This window comes from Sinocyclocheilus grahami, unplaced genomic scaffold, assembly GCF_001515645.1.
Source record: "Sinocyclocheilus grahami isolate Dianchi unplaced genomic scaffold, SAMN03320097.WGS_v1.1 scaffold752.1, whole genome shotgun sequence".
Classification (NCBI taxonomy): Eukaryota; Metazoa; Chordata; class Actinopteri; order Cypriniformes; family Cyprinidae; genus Sinocyclocheilus; species Sinocyclocheilus grahami.
The window spans coordinates 167,397-187,272 of record NW_015505931.1 but is presented as its reverse complement, the minus strand read 5'-3'; the positions used below and the strand labels follow the sequence as shown (position 1 = coordinate 187,272).

Below are 19,876 nucleotides of genomic sequence, written 5' to 3'. Positions count from 1 at the left end.
TATATCAACATGTGAATCCGTTGACCAGGCTACACATGACACGAGTTCTGGTCTCATTGGCACAAATTAATTTAGATGAGATTATATCAAATTAGTTAGAACTGTACTGATCCCAGATTGATTCCACTCTTGTACAGAGATCGTCTTACAATTGGTAGATACCAAGGGTCTGTATTACTTACTATTGGAGAAAGCGTAACGGTCAACTTGGATCACGTGTGCCTTAATAACCAATCACATTACAGCCTTGACATCATTGAATTTCAGTCAAGAGTTGTGTGACACTCAATCGCCATTTACGGATACCATAGGAATGAATGAAAAGTGCTGTAAGCCTAATCCCACCTGTCGCAAAAAGTCACCATTACACCATTTTTTTCGGTGTAAACTCTAAAAATAGTTCAATCCAAACGTATTGTTTAGTGTAAACATGTTGAAGATTAGCCGATAGGTTGTCGATTCACTAAATGATAAGCCGTTTCCTCTAAAAAGCTGTTTATTCAGCATAATGAAGCCTCTCCTCCATTGACATCCATTCAAAAAAAAAAAAAAGGCCTCTGGTCTCCTTTCCAGTGCATCCATCTCCTGTCTTGTGCCTGTCCACAACTTTATCCCAGAGATCTTTTGACAGTGCCTTGCCACCCATAGTTGATTGTTTGCTTCAGTTGCACTACCAAGGACTGAAATGCTGCAGGAAAGCTCTTTTCATGCTGAGCTAATCAAAATGACCACAGCTTATCACATTTGAAAGTGAAATGGCTTTGTGTACCATTGAGAAGGTGTTTAGTTATGGTGACCGTGATTTCACAAAGTACAACATGCTCCTGGATCAACATCCTTGTTGATCCTGGAACAACATTCCAATTAACCAATCCGAATTGACGGATAACTTTTCAGGAAATATTTTTTAGGCTTACGATCAGGGTTAGGTGATTCTACACCCTTGGTAATCAGCTCTCATTTCACACTGATTTTAGGAATAAATTATGGGTAGGGTTAGGTTTAGGAGTAGGGATTGGGTTTAGTCTATATTTTTGGACAGTAATGTTGATCCAGGATCAACAAAAGATGTTGATCCAGGAACATGTCTTACTTGGCAAAATCACAGCGACCGTTTAGCTACACCACTTGAGTTTACAAGTCATTTTTAGGAGGGGGGGTGATCCTTTTTCCAACTCAGTGATTCCGTTTTTATTTTTTTTCTGACATGTTGGTGTTTTATCTTTCACTTGGATGTTATAAGTTGAGTAAATACAGCTGGATAAAACAAAAACGGTGTCCGTCTTCATTTCAGGCTGCAAAGCAACAAAATTAGATTATTTTAAAGGGGTGATTCTTTTCTATACGCACGGTTTAAAGTCATTCTTAGTAACTTACAAAATTACAATTTAGTAAAACTAGCCATACTGTTAAACTCTAATATCCCATTCTACAACCATGTACTTTATGAAATGCTTATAACTTGGCAAAGAGAAAGAGCAAGCAAAACTTCTATTTATGAAATTCAATATATAGCAGACTTTATAGTATATAAACAAGACAATGTAAACACTCTCAAATTTTGAAAAATAAACTTACAGCAGCCAACATGACTGAACATATTTCACACATATTGGCCCATTCAGAAACTTTAACAATGTAGGCCATTATAAACTAATATAAAATTAAGGAACTTTTACAAGGTATCCTATTGTTTTAACAACACAGGAAAAGGTCAGACGATCGGTCTCTGAGGTTGCAATACGACCCTTCTGCCTGTAAAAATATATAGAGTGTACATTGTATCAAACCTCTAAGAATAACAAAAAAACAGAAAAGACAACTACCATTCAAGAATACTGCTGGTGGCTCACAGTTTTGGATCTGGTAGTGACTGCCTTTCTTATTGCATCAAATCAATATCCAGTGCAGATTCATGATGCTGACTTCAAAAGAGAACACCAAAACTGAACATTCTGAGCTAAACTCAAACTCTGAACACAACACATGCAAATGCATGAACATGAGCGCCGTCATAATTCTCCATAGTATTATTACATGGTTGTTTTCTCCCATTAAGTACTCTTTAGACCTTCTGAGAACACTGAATGCTTGAAATCCTAATGCTAACAAGGAACATCATTCTCTTCACAGTCCCCCCCCCTCAGTCAACGACTTCACTGTAGTAGTACTTGTGCGCAGTGTTAGTGAGGGTCCAGCCACTGGCCCTGAACTCCAAGATCTCCAGGAGCAAGAGTCTTGTCATGGAGCAGAGGTCTTCCTGAAGGAGAAAACCATCCCGTAGCAAATAAAACAGCTGATTCATGCGCTGGGAGTTTGTTTGCTCCAGCTGCTCACCGACACGATGGAGCTGTACGACCAGGCAGTCCACCTGTTAGAAGCACAAAGTAAATTCTTGTATTTAGCGGTCATGGATCCAGAATAAACTTAAATTTGTTAAAATTGTCTTTTGCTACTTCCAAAATCATGTACAGACAGAGTAGGTGCTACATTCAACAATCCACATACTACAAGCAAAGTCCAATAGTAGAGAGTGCATCTCGGGGTTCTGGTGCTGTAAGGTCAAGGTGCTCTCTGGTCTAGGGTTTATAACAGTCCATCAAAGAATACTTCAGAATGACCATGGCACTCTTGTGAATTAAAAAGCCTTTATCATCAAATGGCTACATCCAAGAAATCTAAAAACTCTGTTTTAGAGTTTTTAGATTTCTTGGATGTAGCCATTTGATAATAAAGGCTTTTTAATCCACATACTATATTTGCATATGGATGTCAATGAGTAATCACCTTTAATAATATAATCGATTAGGTTTATCTATTTTTGATTCATCAATTTCAGCACAAAATTGTGATTAGATGGTTAAGTACAGAGAACTTTATTTTGTAATCATTTACAGTGATGTTACTCTGCCTCTCTATTCATAAAAAAGCACTTTATTGTATGTTTAAATGAGTGTTGTTAGTGAGGAATCAGAAGAAAGCGCTCACTGTATGTTGTTAAAAGCTGGAATACACTATTTTGGCAGATTTTTGCCCCAATTTGCAGTCTGGAGGAGTCAAAGCTAGTTGCATGAAGTTACATTCAGTCTGCAGATTTTAAACTGATTTAGCAGAAAATGCAGAGTGAAATGCAGAGCACAAATGGGACACCATACTTGGCTACATGTCATGTCACTTTCACATTGTGTAGTGCAGTGGTTCTCAAACTTGGGTACAAAATTCTGAGTTTTGGCATTCATTTAATTCTACCCCAACTTAAAGTAACATTAAAAACGAATATGTATTTCTGACGAGCAAAATGTCGCTTCTAATGTAAAAACAGGAAAATGGGAGTGCCATAAACGGTCAAATACATGATATCCAATCAGCTTACTTACCTCATCTTTTGCGGTCAAAACTGACTGCATCCACACAAGCAGCGTGCATGAATATACTGCATTAGCAAATTGCGCTGCTGTTCAATAAGCAGATCTTCACTTAATAGCATGAAGAGCAAATACTGACACGCACTGTACACTGAGATCGATTTAAACTCTCTCTTCAGACACATACCCTGTGTTATTGTTTTCATGTTTAAAATACGAGCAAGAATGCAAATTTCTTTCCTTGAATATCCAAACAGTTTACAACAGTTCAACAAAAAAGTTAATATTAAGTGAACATTTTAAATGTAGCCTACATTTTAAACAGAATATTGTCATGTTTGTTCTATTTTGCAACGAAATAATAGTTCCAACGAAATCCGTATCATCTGGTGTGCATCTCCAAGCAACATACATCGGTGTTTCATTAGTGAACGAATCTGCAGCTTTGAACGATTTGGAGAGTCCGTGATTAATAACCCATTCATAACTACAGCATTTTGCTTCGTTACTGAATTAATTAATTAATGACGCAACGCCTGGCTTAAGACAGTGACTTGCCGCCACCTATTGGCGGTGTTATTTTTAAATCTACAAGGCGGCTATCACTTCAATTTGCCATCATCTATTACTTTATTATATTAATAGTACATGTTAAGAATATGACATAAAACATGACATACAATTAATAAGGATAGAAAATATTTGCCTCTATAAAAAAGTAAAAAATGCACCTGTAAATCAATTTAAGGGGGCAAATAATGTCCTTTAATAGAAAAGGTGTGACTGTGGTCTAATGGCGCTTTTCCACTGCGTGGTACGACTCGGCTCGGCACGGCTCAGTACGGCACGGCTTGCGTTTCCACTGCAGTTCAGCACTGCTTTAGAGTGGGCGGGATTATTCACATTATAGTTGCGCCGCCTCTACTTCTGCTAAAAAAAACTTTTTCATTCCGCGTTGCCCTATCAAGCTCTCGCTGGATCCGCTCCTCTGCTATCAACGAGAGGAAAGTCTGTTCTTCCGCAACAGACAACAAAACTTTTTGGTTGTTAAAAAAAAGGTGCGCTCGTTCAAAACCGTTGCGTTCGATCCTTCGCTGGCTGTGCTGATTTAAATCTAGAGGTTCTTTTGTGTTTGTGTCGCAAGTTCAGTGACGCAGGTAATGACGATTCTCTCTGGCCAATCCGTGATCAGCAGAGTTTACACGTCACGTTTTGGTAACGGAACGGTTCACTTGTAACCCCAACCGAGGTGGTACTAAAAAAAGTACCAGGTAGGTACTGTACCCAGTGGAAAACCCCCCAAAAGTGAACCGTACCGGGCCGTACCATGCAGTGGAAAAGCGCCATAAGTGGAAGAGAGGGGGTACGCAGAAGAATGTTAAATGCCCCAGGGGGTAAGCTGCTGTAAAAAGTTTGAGAACCACTGGTGCAGTGTATGATGGGCAAAAACTTTAGCGTCAGACTACGATTCTATGCAATCAGTAGATATCAAACATTTTTTATGTGCACATAAACACAGAACACAATTCATATGTGTCATATGCCTACCAGCAACATGTTTCTGTCTAAGTTTGTTTGGAACCACTTGAAAGTCTGGTAGTGTATGGTCCTCAGTTGTTTAGTGATTGATAAACAGTTTTTCCATTGTCAAGTGGCCTACGGTGTCAGTCATTTATGAACAATCTCTCACTGTTTCATGGGATCGCAAAAAATCTTTTGGACGCGCACTTCAGAATATCTACAGAACTCATGAGTCATCTGGGTATTTTTCAACTACAGTTTAATGAATACTGTAAACTTGGATTACTCCTAATTTCAACTGTAAAATATTCCACTAAATTATTTTACAAGTATAAAGCTAACATTAGTTTGTCCTCTGACATTCTTAAAACCTGTAGCCAGTGTTGGGGGTAACGCATTACAAGTAACGTGAGTTACGTAATCAGATTACTTTTTTCAAGTAACTAGTAAAGTAACATTACTTTTTAATTTACAAGAGAATATCCGAGTTACTTTTTCGAATAAGTAACGCAAGTTACTTTTTTTCTCCAATTTATTGATTGACAGCTCTCCTGTCCCCATGTTGAGAGAAATCAGATGTTATTGTAGTTCTAAAATAAATATGAATATGTATTAATTCATCTCACTCACAAAAAACAAAAACACAGATTCAGTATTCCTCAAAATGAATAACAATAACACAACTCAGAATATGACGCAAACCTGCGATAATTAAATGTTAAACAACACAAAAATCCTTTATGTATTTAATCCCATTCTATTAACCAATGTCTTTGCTTCTGACCTTCGATGATCCAGTTCAACCGTACTAATAAGCTAAAATTACTCTAGACAAACATTTGTGTGTCTTTTTTTATTGCTGAAGTGTGTTGAAATTTCTTCTTCTGCATTCCACTGTACGGACATAAATGTACTTTTCCTTCAGCCTGAGGCTTATTTCACTTTTGGTGTGAAAAGGCTTTTATATTTGCCAAAAATACAACTTTTTTTATTTTAAATAACGCAAGCCCTGTCCAGATTTAAAAAGTAATGCAAAAGTAACAACGCATTACTTTCCATAAAAAGTAACTAAGTAACGTAAGTAGTTACTTTTTTTATGGAGTAATGCAATATTGTAATGCATCACTTTTAAAAGTAACTTTCCCCAACACTGCCTGTAGCATAAAATCTATCACGCATTTGACAACATTAATTTGAAACAAGGTTAAGTTTCCAAAGCAGCAGAGCAGACATTCAAAAATTCTTCCCAAAGTGAAATTTACTTTCAAATATGTATGTGCTGAAATACATCTTACCTCTTCCTCATTCATCAAGGCATCAGGCTGAGCCAACCTAAAGAGGCAGTCATATATTGGATCCACAAGGGCCACAAGAGGTGCATTGTTCACCTAAAAATAAAACATCATATAAGTCTAAAACCTTGTGGCAGGAAAAAAAAAAAAAAAAACTTGCGAGTGATATCTTTTACCTTGATGTAATCAAATATGCTGCAGATAAATGTGACCAAACACACCCACTCCTGCACTGAGCGGTTTCGGGTCTCCTCTCTGGCAGTGAACTCTTGCTGTAGACGCGTCAACAGATTTCGCCTGAATACACTAGTTGCAGCTTTCTGAACTTCTGCCTATTTAGTGATTAAATGATCAAAATAAAAAAAAGGGGTTTCAGTGGAGATTGATTTCATCCTGTGTGTTTTTGAAGACAGCAGCAACAAAGAACAGATGTAGGCTCATGAAAACAGCTTTATGTTTTGACTAGGTCACTAGTTCATGAACAACATAAGAAAGACTTACCTGGACTACAGCATAACACATGCGGCCAGCATCTTTACAGAATGAGAGGTCTTTCAATGACTGGTCTACAATAGCGTTAGACAGCTTCTCCAAATCAACCGTCTTGGGATCTGTGAAGAAGTGGTGGAAAATAAATGAATTTGTTCTTTGAAAGTTCTTAGCCTGCAGAGCTAAACTAATGGTATGTTGTTGTTTTTTTCAAACTCTTGCCAATGCATTTTAATGAGCTATCAGAGGAAGTCAGGTAAAGTTTATAAGGAACTTTCATGACATTACAAAACATGCATAATAAGTAATCCATCTGAGCAAGTTCAGCCCTTTGTTAGCACAGTTATACGGCAACATTCTTGATGGCACAAAGTCCAGATCATTGAATTTTGTTCACTACTAAGCAGATATATCAAACGTTTGAGATTTTTTTTTTCTCACACAAAAAAAAATCTGTACAAGTGCATTGGGAGGTTTCACGGAAAGTATCTTTATTCTGTGCAATTTATACAGGAATCATCTAGAGTAACCAACATACTGAAAATCCCAAATGGAATTATATACCCAGTGCCATTTAAAGGGATTCATCAAATGCTTCAAATTTGTTACATTTAATCACTGTTCTGCTACAAAGGCTTTGGCACCATTACATTATTTTCAAGCTATTTTGATTTAAAGGTAGTTTACCCAAAAACACCAATTCTGGCATCACCTTCATGATGTTCCAAACCTGTATGCCACTTTCTTCCATGCACATTTCTGATATTTCTTCTACAGAATCATACACATTTGGAACAAATGAGGGTGAGTAAATAATGACAGAATTTTATTTTTGTGTAAACTATCTCTTTAAGACAAATATATGAATATGTGTAAGTTTACTTGACTATAGTATGAAATTAAATTATATGGCATAGTGAAATTATGCTTGATCATCCCACACCAGATAACATAGTAACACTATTTCTGGAAAGATGACAAAAGACAAATACAAAAATCAAGCATGAAAAATGCTTGATGCATTTTAACAATACAAATCAAGCATAACACGGTGTTTTAAAATGAATCCTGGAGCAAAACTGTACCAGTATTGTGACATTGTGGCTTTCCTTCACATAAAATAAACATTTTTGTTTGTACAGCTGATGTCTTGTACCATGAAATAAATTTGCATATGAAGCAAAGGTGATGTGATACACAGTACATGAACAAAATATCAGTCTGGAGCATTTTTCTCACACAGTCAATAGTGCTCCAGTTCAACCGTACTAATAAGCTAAAATTACTCTAGACAAACATTTGTGTGTCTTTTTTTATTGCTGAAGTGTGTTGAAATTTCTTCTTCTGCATTCCACTGTACGGACATAAATGTACTTTTCCTTCAGCCTGAGGCTTATTTCACTTTTGGTGTGAAAAGGCTTTTATATTTGCCAAAAATACAACTTTTTTTATTTTAAATAACGCAAGCCCTGTCCAGATTTAAAAAGTAATGCAAAAGTAACAACGCATTACTTTCCATAAAAAGTAACTAAGTAACGTAAGTAGTTACTTTTTTTATGGAGTAATGCAATATTGTAATGCATCACTTTTAAAAGTAACTTTCCCCAACACTGCCTGTAGCATAAAATCTATCACGCATTTGACAACATTAATTTGAAACAAGGTTAAGTTTCCAAAGCAGCAGAGCAGACATTCAAAAATTCTTCCCAAAGTGAAATTTACTTTCAAATATGTATGTGCTGAAATACATCTTACCTCTTCCTCATTCATCAAGGCATCAGGCTGAGCCAACCTAAAGAGGCAGTCATATATTGGATCCACAAGGGCCACAAGAGGTGCATTGTTCACCTAAAAATAAAACATCATATAAGTCTAAAACCTTGTGGCAGGAAAAAAAAAAAAAAAAACTTGCGAGGGATATCTTTTACCTTGATGTAATCAAATATGCTGCAGATAAATGTGACCAAACACACCCACTCCTGCACTGAGCGGTTTCGGGTCTCCTCTCTGGCAGTGAACTCTTGCTGTAGACGCGTCAACAGATTTCGCCTGAATACACTAGTTGCAGCTTTCTGAACTTCTGCCTATTTAGTGATTAAATGATCAAAATAAAAAAAAGGGGTTTCAGTGGAGATTGATTTCATCCTGTGTGTTTTTGAAGACAGCAGCAACAAAGAACAGATGTAGGCTCATGAAAACAGCTTTATGTTTTGACTAGGTCACTAGTTCATGAACAACATAAGAAAGACTTACCTGGACTACAGCATAACACATGCGGCCAGCATCTTTACAGAATGAGAGGTCTTTCAATGACTGGTCTACAATAGCGTTAGACAGCTTCTCCAAATCAACCGTCTTGGGATCTGTGAAGAAGTGGTGGAAAATAAATGAATTTGTTCTTTGAAAGTTCTTAGCCTGCAGAGCTAAACTAATGGCATGTTGTTGTTTTTTTCAAACTCTTGCCAATGCATTTTAATGAGCTATCAGAGGAAGTCAGGTAAAGTTGACATACCGGCAATCGCTTTTTGAACCATAGTCTGAGTTACTACATCAAGAGCAGTCCATGCTGAATCCATGCTGCTAGGGATTAGAAATAATATAAGCTCATCAGAACAGGGCAACGATCACAGACATAAAATAAACAAATTGATTAATGTAACACATAAATATAAAATCATTTGCACTGCATGACAACAAAACAGAACATGACAAGGTTCGCTCGCGTGCACATCTTGCTGCAAACGCCGAGCTAAATGTTTTCAAATGAGCACACATTCTAGCCTCGTTGAAAAATACATTTGTCAAAACATTTATGTCCAATATCACTCTCTTACTTCAAACGCTGCACGGGGGAATCCTCGCGCTTGTTTGTTCGATTCGTTTCCTTATGTCTTGGGACTCGCCAGTGCGCATGCGCTTTTAGACGTGTCTCCGAATTCTATTAATTTGGTGGATTTCAACACTGACATGCACACATCACCAACTCATCTTATCATTATACTATTAAAATCAACTAATGTGTATTCAAGTATTATTAAATATTTAAGCAATTTCTGTAAACTATTTATTTAAATATCACAATATTACTGGTTATCTGTGTGCAATTGTAAAACAAACAAAAAAAACTTTCTTTTGCAAGATGTCACCAGGGGGCGACAAAATAACAAGTATAAACATGTAGAGGTTGTTGGTGGCTCCAACCAACCGAGACGAGAGAAAAGAGTCTGTCGGAATTGTCATTTGAAAATGCATGAACCTTTTATGCTACTGTGTGTTTATATGATTTACATGTTGCTCACAAAAACTTTTTTTTTTTATGTGGACACAGTTATTGTCATATAGTGAAAGATTTGACTGAGAAGAGAGTTCTAGGTATAGTGCAGAGGTGTTCAGTCCTGCTCCTGGAGGGCCACTGTCCTGCAGAGTTCATCTCCAACCCCAATTAAACAGACCTGAACCAGCTAATCAAGGTCATACATACATATACTAGCAGTCAATTTTATTGTTTAGCTCTGAATTCTGCGTATATTGTAAATACTGTAATACATAACTTGATTTACACAATTTTTAAATAATAAATAAAATGAACACTTAAGACAGGTAAATGTTATGAAATGCATTTCACTCATAATCTACACTGTACAGGTGTACATAAACGCCAGTATTATGAAACTGCACTATTCAGACAGCAAATTTATGCCATGTATATTTCTATTGTTGAGGTTTGCAGCTGATAAAATGGTTTAGTATCAACATAAATCATTATTCCATTATGACACAGAGATAAATACCTCTCATTTCTAAGTGTACAAGCAACACAACTCATCATACATTGAACATTTTAAAAAACAATTTGAATTTGAAGAAAAATTACATTGACAGAAAGAATATGTAAGGCTACAATCCTTTGATGTACATTAGCTTTACACTTTAAAGATAAAAAAATAATAATTCAGCATAAAAAAGTGGCTTACAGATGCATACGCTTGATATTTTTCTTTTAGTAAATCAGGGCAACATAAAGAAAAAATGAACTCAAAAACAGAAACAAAAGTAACAACCTCAAATTACATCATAAACAGTGTGCAGCCCTCAGCTTCAAAAAGAGGCACCTAATGCCCCCCATAAAGTGTGATAAGGAACTTTCATGACATTACAAAACATGCATAATAAGTAATCCATCTGAGCAAGTTCAGCCCTTTGTTAGCACAGTTATACGGCAACATTCTTGATGGCACAAAGTCCAGATCATTGAATTTTGTTCACTACTAAGCAGATATATCAAACGTTTGAGATTTTTTTTTTCTCACACAAAAAAAAATCTGTACAAGTGCATTGGGAGGTTTCACGGAAAGTATCTTTATTCTGTGCAATTTATACAGGAATCATCTAGAGTAACCAACATACTGAAAATCCCAAATGGAATTATATACCCAGTGCCATTTAAAGGGATTCATCAAATGCTTCAAATTTGTTACATTTAATCACTGTTCTGCTACAAAGGCTTTGGCACCATTACATTATTTTCAAGCTATTTTGATCTAAAGGTAGTTTACCCAAAAACACCAATTCTGGCATCACCTTCATGATGTTCCAAACCTGTATGCCACTTTCTTCCATGCACATTTCTGATATTTCTTCTACAGAATCATACACATTTGGAACAAATGAGGGTGAGTAAATAATGACAGAATTTTTATTTTTGTGTAAACTATCTCTTTAAGACAAATAAATTAGTATGAAATTAAATTATATGGCATAGTGAAATTATGCTTGATCATCCCACACCAGATAACATAGTAACACTATTTCTGGAAAGATGACAAAAGACAAATACAAAAATCAAGCATGAAAAATGCTTGATGCATTTTAACAATACAAATCAAGCATAACACGGTGTTTTAAAATGAATCCTGGAGCAAAACTGTACCAGTATTGTGACATTGTGGCTTTCCTTCACATAAAATAAACATTTTTGTTTGTACAGCTGATGTCTTGTACCATGAAATAAATTTGCATATGAAGCAAAGGTGATGTGATACACAGTACATGAACAAAATATCAGTCTGGAGCATTTTTCTCACACAGTCAATAGTGCTTCTTAAAATGTCAACCACTCCAAACAGCACAGTCTTTATTTTTCCGGCCAATCGACAACTATGTCACCAATTGAGCCTTTTCTCTCCATCACTCTGTGGTTTCTGTTTCCATGGCAACCCAGCTGGAAGTCTACAGGTGCTTTAAGCAAGCAAACATTTTCTCTGAAAGTTACATGTTTTGATTGACAGGAGTGACATAATTGCGAGGGAACATTCCGGTCTGTCCGTGACAAGCCCCCTTCCACCAATTAGGATCCGAGTTGTCCAGGACCTGGATAAAATCTCCACGCCTGAAACCCAGCTCTCCATCCTCTTGAGGGTCGAAGTCAAACAAAGCTTGAACATATGTGGAATGCTGTGGAACAAAAGTAGAAATGTTGAGAATTATGACAATATTGCCTTGAATGTGGTCTAATGCCTGGCTGTAACTGCAATCATGACTGTGTTTAGATTAGTTTATTGGAGTAATACTTGGGGGGATATACTGTATGTGTGTGTGTATATATATATATATATATATATATATATATATATACACTAGGGGTGTAACTTTCTAATAATAATGATAATTTTTTTATTTATACAGTCAAATATACAATGTTATTTTACATTTGATTACTTTATTCAATTTCTGTACCTAAAAACTAATGTTAGACCTACATAAAAAAAACTGAAAAGCACTGTTTATTTTATTTGTACCTTTTACAAGTGTGTAAATAAAAAAAGAGACCACAATGGAGTGTATTTAAAAACCCTATTTTGTGTGGAACTACTTCCTTCCGCCATGGTTTCCAGTTTGAGTTTAACAGCTGAGCCCAAGCCTCCGTTTATTATTAGAAAACATCACTTTAGAACTAGTAACGTAGGAATGTTCATTTGATTCATTAAAAGCTTATTGTATTACTGTACTAAAAGCTCAATCTCATATTCAGAATAAAACATTTTGAATGTCCGCTGAGGAAAGTATTATCTTTGTCTTACTATCCTTTCCTCTGTTAAAGAGTGACAGTGCTGCTCAGTGCATTTGTTGGCTGCATCTTACAAGGTGTTGTTGAAAGTAAAAATAACTTGTTTACCACCCTGTTTCAGTCTTTCAATATTAAAGCCTTTACTGCTGACTCGCTCGTAAAAACAGTCTCGTTGCCATCTAATGGCGGAAAAATTTAACTAAAATCACAATCACAAACACACCATTACTAGTGTAGTGTTAATAGTATTACATACTAAATACTACTATTAAATACTACTATTATTTATATAAATATTATTTATTGAATAATATTTAATAAACCACATCAACAGCCAACATAAGGCTGCTTTCGGAGGATTCATGAGCACTGAACGGCTGCTGATGCCCTAGAACTCACATCCCCAAAAATGTCGAAGCAATTTTTCAAATAGACGATGTCTTTATTAACAAACCTCATATTTGAAGTCTAAACAACTACATCCTCACATAAAAACCTCTTAAAACTACATTTCGTGACACAAAAACAGTGGGCATCCGACATGACACTCGCTGTGAGAAATACTGCAAGCGGAGTGATCCAAACGGTGAAACGGTTGGAGTTTAGTTATCACTAGAATATCAATTGCATTTCTGGAAAAAGTTCTCAGCCAATCAGATTTGAAGACCAGAAAGAACTGAAGTATATAGGGTGTGCGACAAGGAGAAAACAGTGATTTTGACACCTATAAGGAGCTTGAAAAGTATGAAAAAATCATATTAGAAAGGTAGTACAACGTTTTTAAGGTGGTTTTATTGTTAGTTTGACTAAGAAAGAGGAATTTGTCCAAAATTATATGTATTTTTATAAATATGACCAAATAACATAAAAGTGCCCATAGTCTAAGAATCACCCATATATAGCTGAATATATATTTATTTAATAGTGATGGGAAGTCCGGTTCTTTTCCGCGAACTGGTTCTTTCAGACAGTTCGTTTCAACGAACCGGTTCACCAGTTCTTTTACGTAATGACTTCAATTCATTCGTTCTTTTTCCAGTAAGTTTTATCTGTTATTAAATAAACTTCGTCAAATTCACCCCCTCATTCAAGTCCTCTGTTCACTCGCGCTCATAGTATATTAATATCATATCACAGCATCAGTTTTAGCTTCACGCATACTCAGTATCTCCAGCTCATCGGTTCTCAGTATGTCGAACGTGTCCGAAAGAAACGGTTCTCGGTTCAGTGTACTGGTGATTCGAGAATTGTTGACTCGAGAACCGCTGTAGCAGTACCGTTCGTTCGGTAGTACACGCATGCTCAGTATATAAGCTGCTCGTGCTCATCGGTTCTCTCGGTCTGCACAGTTACAGGAGTAACATATACTACAGGATATAGGTTTATTTCGAGTCATAGAGACTTGTCAGGCATGTCTAAAATTGAGAAACATTAGAAAATTGTGGATCACTGCTGACTCGAGACGCGATCTGTTTTGAACGATTCAGTTCGATTTGGTGAACTGGTTCGACCGGTTCACTAAAAAGAACCGGTTCAAAAGAACGATTCGTTTTATAAGCTCTTACTCCGAGGATAGAACGTTGGTGCAAATGTTGGTTTTAAGTATTTGTAAGTATTTAAAAGTATTTATGATAATTCTGATACATATAAAATATTTTCCAGCACTGATTCAGTCCTACCTGTGGAACCTGTTCAATGTCCCTGAGGAAAATGGGCTGATTCCTGGACACAGAAGTGGACCGATGATAATCCACTAAAGAGTTTAATGAGTTAAATTTGACCACCCACAAAAAGTATTTTCCTGCTCCATCCCGTAAGACTTTGAAGTGCTGGACATCATTCCCAAATCTACAGGAAAGGGAAAACACACAGAGTATAGAGAATTACATCATAGTCGGCTACATTTACAACACTTGGATATTGCAATTATAGTGAAGAACTCTGCACTGTTCAGTTTATCATGAGCTCTGAGGTCTGCTACTATCTGTGGAGAACCGTTTGAATGATTCAGACAGTGTTGGCCTAGTTTAGAAACCACACAACAAGAATTTGCAATAACACAAATAAAGTGCTGCGAACGGCCATATTTTGTGCTGCATTGCATCAATTATTCATTGACATGCCCCCATTTACAACAACAGATTCAATTACTGCATCAAAATTTCAAAAGCAGCAGCCTTTGTTTCTATGTGTTCATTACTAGGACTTCAGAACAGTCATGTACAAATTGGCAAAACATTAGAATCGAATCGAATCGAATGACAAATACATACTTGACAGACAGCGAGAAGTCTCCAGGTGCACTCTCACTCTCTCTAATGAGAAATGCTCCATCGTGTCTCTGTTTATTTAACATTTCTTCTGCCTTTGCACGGGGAATCTTCCCATAAAACCAGCTGCGTGTTCAGAACAAATACAAAAGCAGTAGTTAAAGATACTTTGTAGAATGCACTGTTGACATACCATTATACATGAGTTTTGGATTTAGAGATTGCAAAGCATTTATGAGACAGGGAATCTCATCTTTAATGTATCAAATATATAATATATAATGTGACCAGGTCTACTGGATGGACAGTAGTTGAACTTGAGTATTAGAAATACAGAGAGTGTTTATTGTGTTATTAGTGTATATTGTATATTCAGTCTTGGGGGTTACTTTAAAAATATATTCCATTACAGTTACAAATGACTTAATTAAAAAAGTATCCAGTAACGTAATCCAAGCACCACAGTATGAAAGTAAAGTAATCTGATTACCTTCCTTCATTACTTTCCTTCAAGGTCACATATGTAAATAAATTCAAGTAAAAGCAATATAATCCAAAATACTTATATTTATTATGGATATGATGCAAAATATAACCTATTTGATGCACAATATTAAATATTTAAGAAAATGCCATGTAACTATGCTGTAACTAAATGCTCTGCTAATATGAAACCAGAACACAACAGAAATGTTTTTGCAACAGAAAAATACAGAATACAAATTTGCATTTTTCCTCAAGCAAATATAAGAACAGATGCACTGAATTATGTTAACATTAAACAACGCTAATAATATTGTACTATTCAAAATTTCTGCAAAGTTTAATCCTGTGTGCGGTTAGCAGCATTTGGCATATCTAATGAAAGACTAAATGTGCATTCAAACTGTTCATTCAGTTAAAACCTAACGCTTTGGGCAAAACTTTCTGTTGTAACAAAGGACTTTCTCCATGTTGTCATCGGACATTCTGCTTCGACATGGTGGTAGTACATGTTTCTGTTTTGTATTCCCATTTTCCCTTGCTGATCTGTTCCATTAGTTGTTAATCAACTCCACACCTGTTTCTGTTCTTACTGATTACATTCCTCCAGTTATTTAAGCCCTGTGTAGTTTGTCCTGTATTGATGATGATGTTTTGTGCCTATGTCAGGCTGTTCTGTTCTCCCTGTGGATTTATTAAAATTACTTCCTTGGACTCTACTCCTTCGTCTTGTGCTTTTTAGACTACAGCCACACGTACCAAAATTACAGTTACCAGTTTTTTGTATCCTGATTACATAACGCCGTTACATTCATTCCGTTACTCCGCAACCCTGCGTATATTAAAGAGACGTGACATGTGGCCAAGTATGGTTACCCATACTAGGAATTAGTGCTCTGCGCTTAACCCATCCTAAGTGCACACACACAGCAGTGAACACACACCCGGAGCAGTGGGCAGCCATTTATGCTGCGGCGCCCGGGGAGCAGTTGGGGGTTCGGTGCTCAAGGGCACCTCAGTCGTGGTATTGAAGGTGGAAGAGAGCGCTGTACATTCACTCCCCCCACCTACAATTCCTGCCGGACTTGATACTCGAACTCGCAACCTTTGGGTTATGAGTCCGACTCTCTAACCCAGGGCTGTCCAAACTCGGTCCTGGAGGGCCGGTGTCCTGCAGAGTTTAGCTCCAACTTGCCTCAACACACCTGACTGGAAGTTTCTATGCATAGTAAGAGCTTGATTAGCTGGTTCAAGTGTGTTTAATTAGGGTTGGAGCTAAACTCTGCAGGACACCGGCCCTCCAGGACAGAGTTTGGACAGCCCTGCTAACCATTAGGCCACGACTTCCCCACAAAGAGGTACTGTTCTAACAGAGGCATGGATTCATAACTTAATTGGTAATAATCAGACATTACATTGACATCATGTAACAAAAAAGAAACCAAATTCAAAATCAAATTCAACAATGTAATTTTAAATACGGGTTATTGCATTATTTTCCAACATTTACTAACATGGAGGCAGGGTATCTTCATATAAATAATGAATTAAAGGAACTGTTCACCCAACCATGAAAACTCTGTTGTGCCAAACCAACTTGGAAGACTTTTGTTCAATATTTTTCTTGAAACCTGAGAGATTTCTGGCCCTACATTGTCTATTCCACCAAAACAGTGATGTTTTTTTGCTCGAGGCACTGAGAACAAACCTCACTGGTTCTTGCAGAAGCTCATATGATCTTGTACAGTGCCCTGCACATGACATGAAAAAAAAAATGCACTACATAATAAGCACAATTTACTAACTCGTTCCCTTGTTTTAAATAAAATACTGCACACAATATAAGAAATTGTGACATGACCACAATTTAGTAAAGCGAGGGAACAAATTATTATGTTGTGTGCAAGATTTACAATTTTTTCCTGCATGCCACGTGTAGGGCTACGTAGCTTGTGTGTCAAGTGAGTACAAACCTCATTGGCCAAGCCAAGTATGGGTGAGCTTCTGGGAAAAGCTCAATTAAATATGTTCATGATTTTCTTTTCAGAAGACTTGGATTAAAATGCTCGATTCATACAGATTACTTTCCTGTCTTTATGAACTTTTTGAAGATTCTGTGTTTTTTTTCTTCAGTGGACTCAAAAGGAGTCAGAAATCTCTTAGGTTTCATTCAAATGCTCTTCATTTGTGTTTCAAAAAATGAGCAAAATCTCATGGGTTTGGAGTAACAGGAGGGTGAGTAATTGATGACAATTTAAATAAATGTAGTCTTTTGTTGGCTGAAAAGAGCAAATACTTACAGGTGTGGCTTCATTTCGATGTAATTTTTAGGGATGAATCCTTCTTTTCCATTGAGTTCTGCCTTGTACCAATTCTGGTCACATTCTTCATTTAAAACCTGATGGGAAAACAAAAGACACTTAAAACTTGACCAGCATGGCGTCACTTCACAGCGTCCACACAGTAAACCTCCAATAAGCCCACAGAAGACACTTCCCTCAGAACACAGAGGCCCTAAAGAGCCAATCGTATCACTGGCTGTGGTGTTTAAAACCCAAGGCCTTGCTCTAGAAATAGCACACAGGAAATATCCTTCATTTCAGCTTTAAGCTACACATAACATCCTGTATACATAAGACTTCTCTGGCACTAATGAGAAATACATTTCACACAGTCTGTTTTGTGGAATTGCAAAACTGAACCAGATGGATTGCACAAAAAGATGTGGGCCATTAGCATTGGTCCTGATGGCTGGGATTTGATGTCTCTTTCATAACTTGTCATATGTTATAAAATGTCGTACCCACAATGATAGCATCTGTGGTAATGACCATCACCATCTAATATGAAATGAAGAAAGGAGTACATTACTACCCTGTGTACAATCTCAGAGGTGAAGGGCTGAAACAGATGAAGTGGACAAATATGAAAAAGCATCACTTTATGTGATTACTTTAGGCTCACAGCAGACACTCAGTCTTGCTTAAGTCAAGTATTTTATGACACATCCGTCTTAGATAAATGGGAATCCTATCCTATAGCCTGGAACGTTCTCACAATTCTGAAAGATGGTCCCTCCATCCTTTCTCACTGTAAACAACCATTAATCTGCTCTCACTCCCACCACACTATGGCGCCTCTTTTCTCTGCCTTCAAGAAAAATAGTGTGACATTATAAACAAGCCAAGATGTCAAATTCCAAATATAAAAAAGGGGGGAATGAAAGTAGGTCTTGGTAACTTCTGGGTGGAAGAAATGAACACAGCTAATCTCAGTTATAAATACTTATTTTTATTTTAGATTTTTAAAATCTACTCCCACTCTAAGCAGTAACAAATAAAGAGAGGAAAATATCATTTTATTTTTCATTTTCCCCTCTTGTCATCTTGGTGAATAGAAAGCAATCTGTGTTAGGAAATCTCTATGTGGGTGCAGTGAAGAATTTGCATATGCAAAATTTGCCCCAATTTTGTGTCTTTCCAGTAAAACCCCTCGCAGTGGTTGGATGAAAACTGGTAGGAGACATACAGTGGGGAAAAAAAGTATTTAGTCAGCCATCAATTGTGCAAGTTCTCCCACTTAAAAAGATGAGAGAGGCCTGTAATTTTCATCATAGGTATACCTCAACTATGAGAGACAAAATGAGAAATACTTATTTTACCGAGGAATTTACCAATTAATTCTTTAAAAATCCTACAATGTGATTTTCTGGATTTTTTTTCTCATTTTGTCTCTCATAGTTGAGTTATACCTATGATGAAAATTACAGGCCTCTCTCATCTTTTTAAGTGGGAGAACTTGCACAATTGGTGGCTGACTAAATACTTTTTTGCCCCACTGTAAAACACAGAATCAGAGCTTTGCTTAAAGTCGGCATGAAACGGAAGTTGCGATTGTCTTTTCTTCTCTACTGTGACATATATTCGAGTGAAACGGCATCTGAAATGAGAGGGCGGGACTTGATTTCGTCCTTCGGCAATTGATTGGATCATTGGAAGCTGGGGCGTTGCAAACAAAATGGAGGCAGATCTGAATGCCAGTTTGCAGTTAGTTGTGGGGGGATTTCTCTCCACTGGATTTACAGCGACACCCAAGCATGAATAAATATTTTATTTATTAAGGATGACGATGACGATCAACGGCACAAAACATGCCTAAACAGCGCGCGCGCGAGAGAGAGACTGCCTGAATGACTGAGTACGTCCTCCATCAGGTTAAGTCATATTCATGAAAAAAATTAGTTTACGATGTCCTAAGAGTAATGTTGTCATAATATCCTAATATCTTTTCAATGTTTAGGGGTAACGTACTCCCTCATGACTGATGTCAGTGCTATAAAGTGAAGCATCAGCTTCAGCTTTTCCCCCTGTTGTTTATCCCAGCGTTTAC

At 36.8% G+C, this 19,876-nt stretch overlaps 2 protein-coding genes across 3 annotated transcripts in view; both read right to left on the bottom strand.

The window, feature by feature from the left end:
• Nucleotides 1-1,496: 1,496 nt before the first annotated feature.
• mif4gda (MIF4G domain containing a) lies at nt 1,497-9,577 on the bottom strand. 2 transcript variants are annotated; one of them, XM_016245356.1, is made up of 6 exons: nt 9,502-9,567; nt 9,180-9,244; nt 8,921-9,030; nt 8,596-8,751; nt 8,423-8,515; nt 1,497-2,371 (listed from the first exon to the last, which is right to left on the bottom strand). In XM_016245356.1, the coding sequence occupies exons 2-6, from the start codon at nt 9,241-9,243 to the stop codon at nt 2,144-2,146; spliced, it is 651 nt and encodes a 216-aa protein (XP_016100842.1). In that variant the 5' UTR covers nt 9,244; nt 9,502-9,567; the 3' UTR covers nt 1,497-2,143. The 2 variants fall into 2 exon arrangements, with proteins under 2 accessions (XP_016100842.1, XP_016100841.1); XM_016245355.1 differs by having other exon boundaries at nt 1,498-2,371; nt 9,180-9,247; nt 9,502-9,577.
• A 2,162-nt stretch (nt 9,578-11,739) lies between these two features.
• grb2a (growth factor receptor-bound protein 2a) overlaps nt 11,740-19,876 on the bottom strand; it is a 12,833-nt gene continuing 4,696 nt past the window's right edge. Inside the window, exons 2-5 of the mRNA XM_016245351.1 lie at nt 17,788-17,885; nt 15,008-15,130; nt 14,414-14,582; nt 11,740-12,121 (exon numbers count right to left, since the gene is read on the bottom strand). Coding sequence (XP_016100837.1) covers nt 11,936-12,121; nt 14,414-14,582; nt 15,008-15,130; nt 17,788-17,885 — 576 coding nt within the window. The 3' untranslated portion in view covers nt 11,740-11,935. The remainder of the gene's footprint in view (nt 12,122-14,413; nt 14,583-15,007; nt 15,131-17,787; nt 17,886-19,876) is intronic.

Excerpts from the sequence above, each read along its gene's own strand:
- mif4gda (XM_016245355.1), bottom strand. The coding sequence starts at position 9,243 with ATGGATTCAGCATGGACTGCTCTTGATGTAGTAACTCAGACTATGGTT. Across the intron at positions 9,031-9,179 it reads GGTTCAAAAAGCGATTGCCG|ATCCCAAGACGGTTGATTTG; the intron begins GTATGTCAACTT and ends ACTTCTTCACAG. Across the intron at positions 8,752-8,920 it reads TGTGTTATGCTGTAGTCCAG|GCAGAAGTTCAGAAAGCTGC; the intron begins GTAAGTCTTTCT and ends ATCACTAAATAG.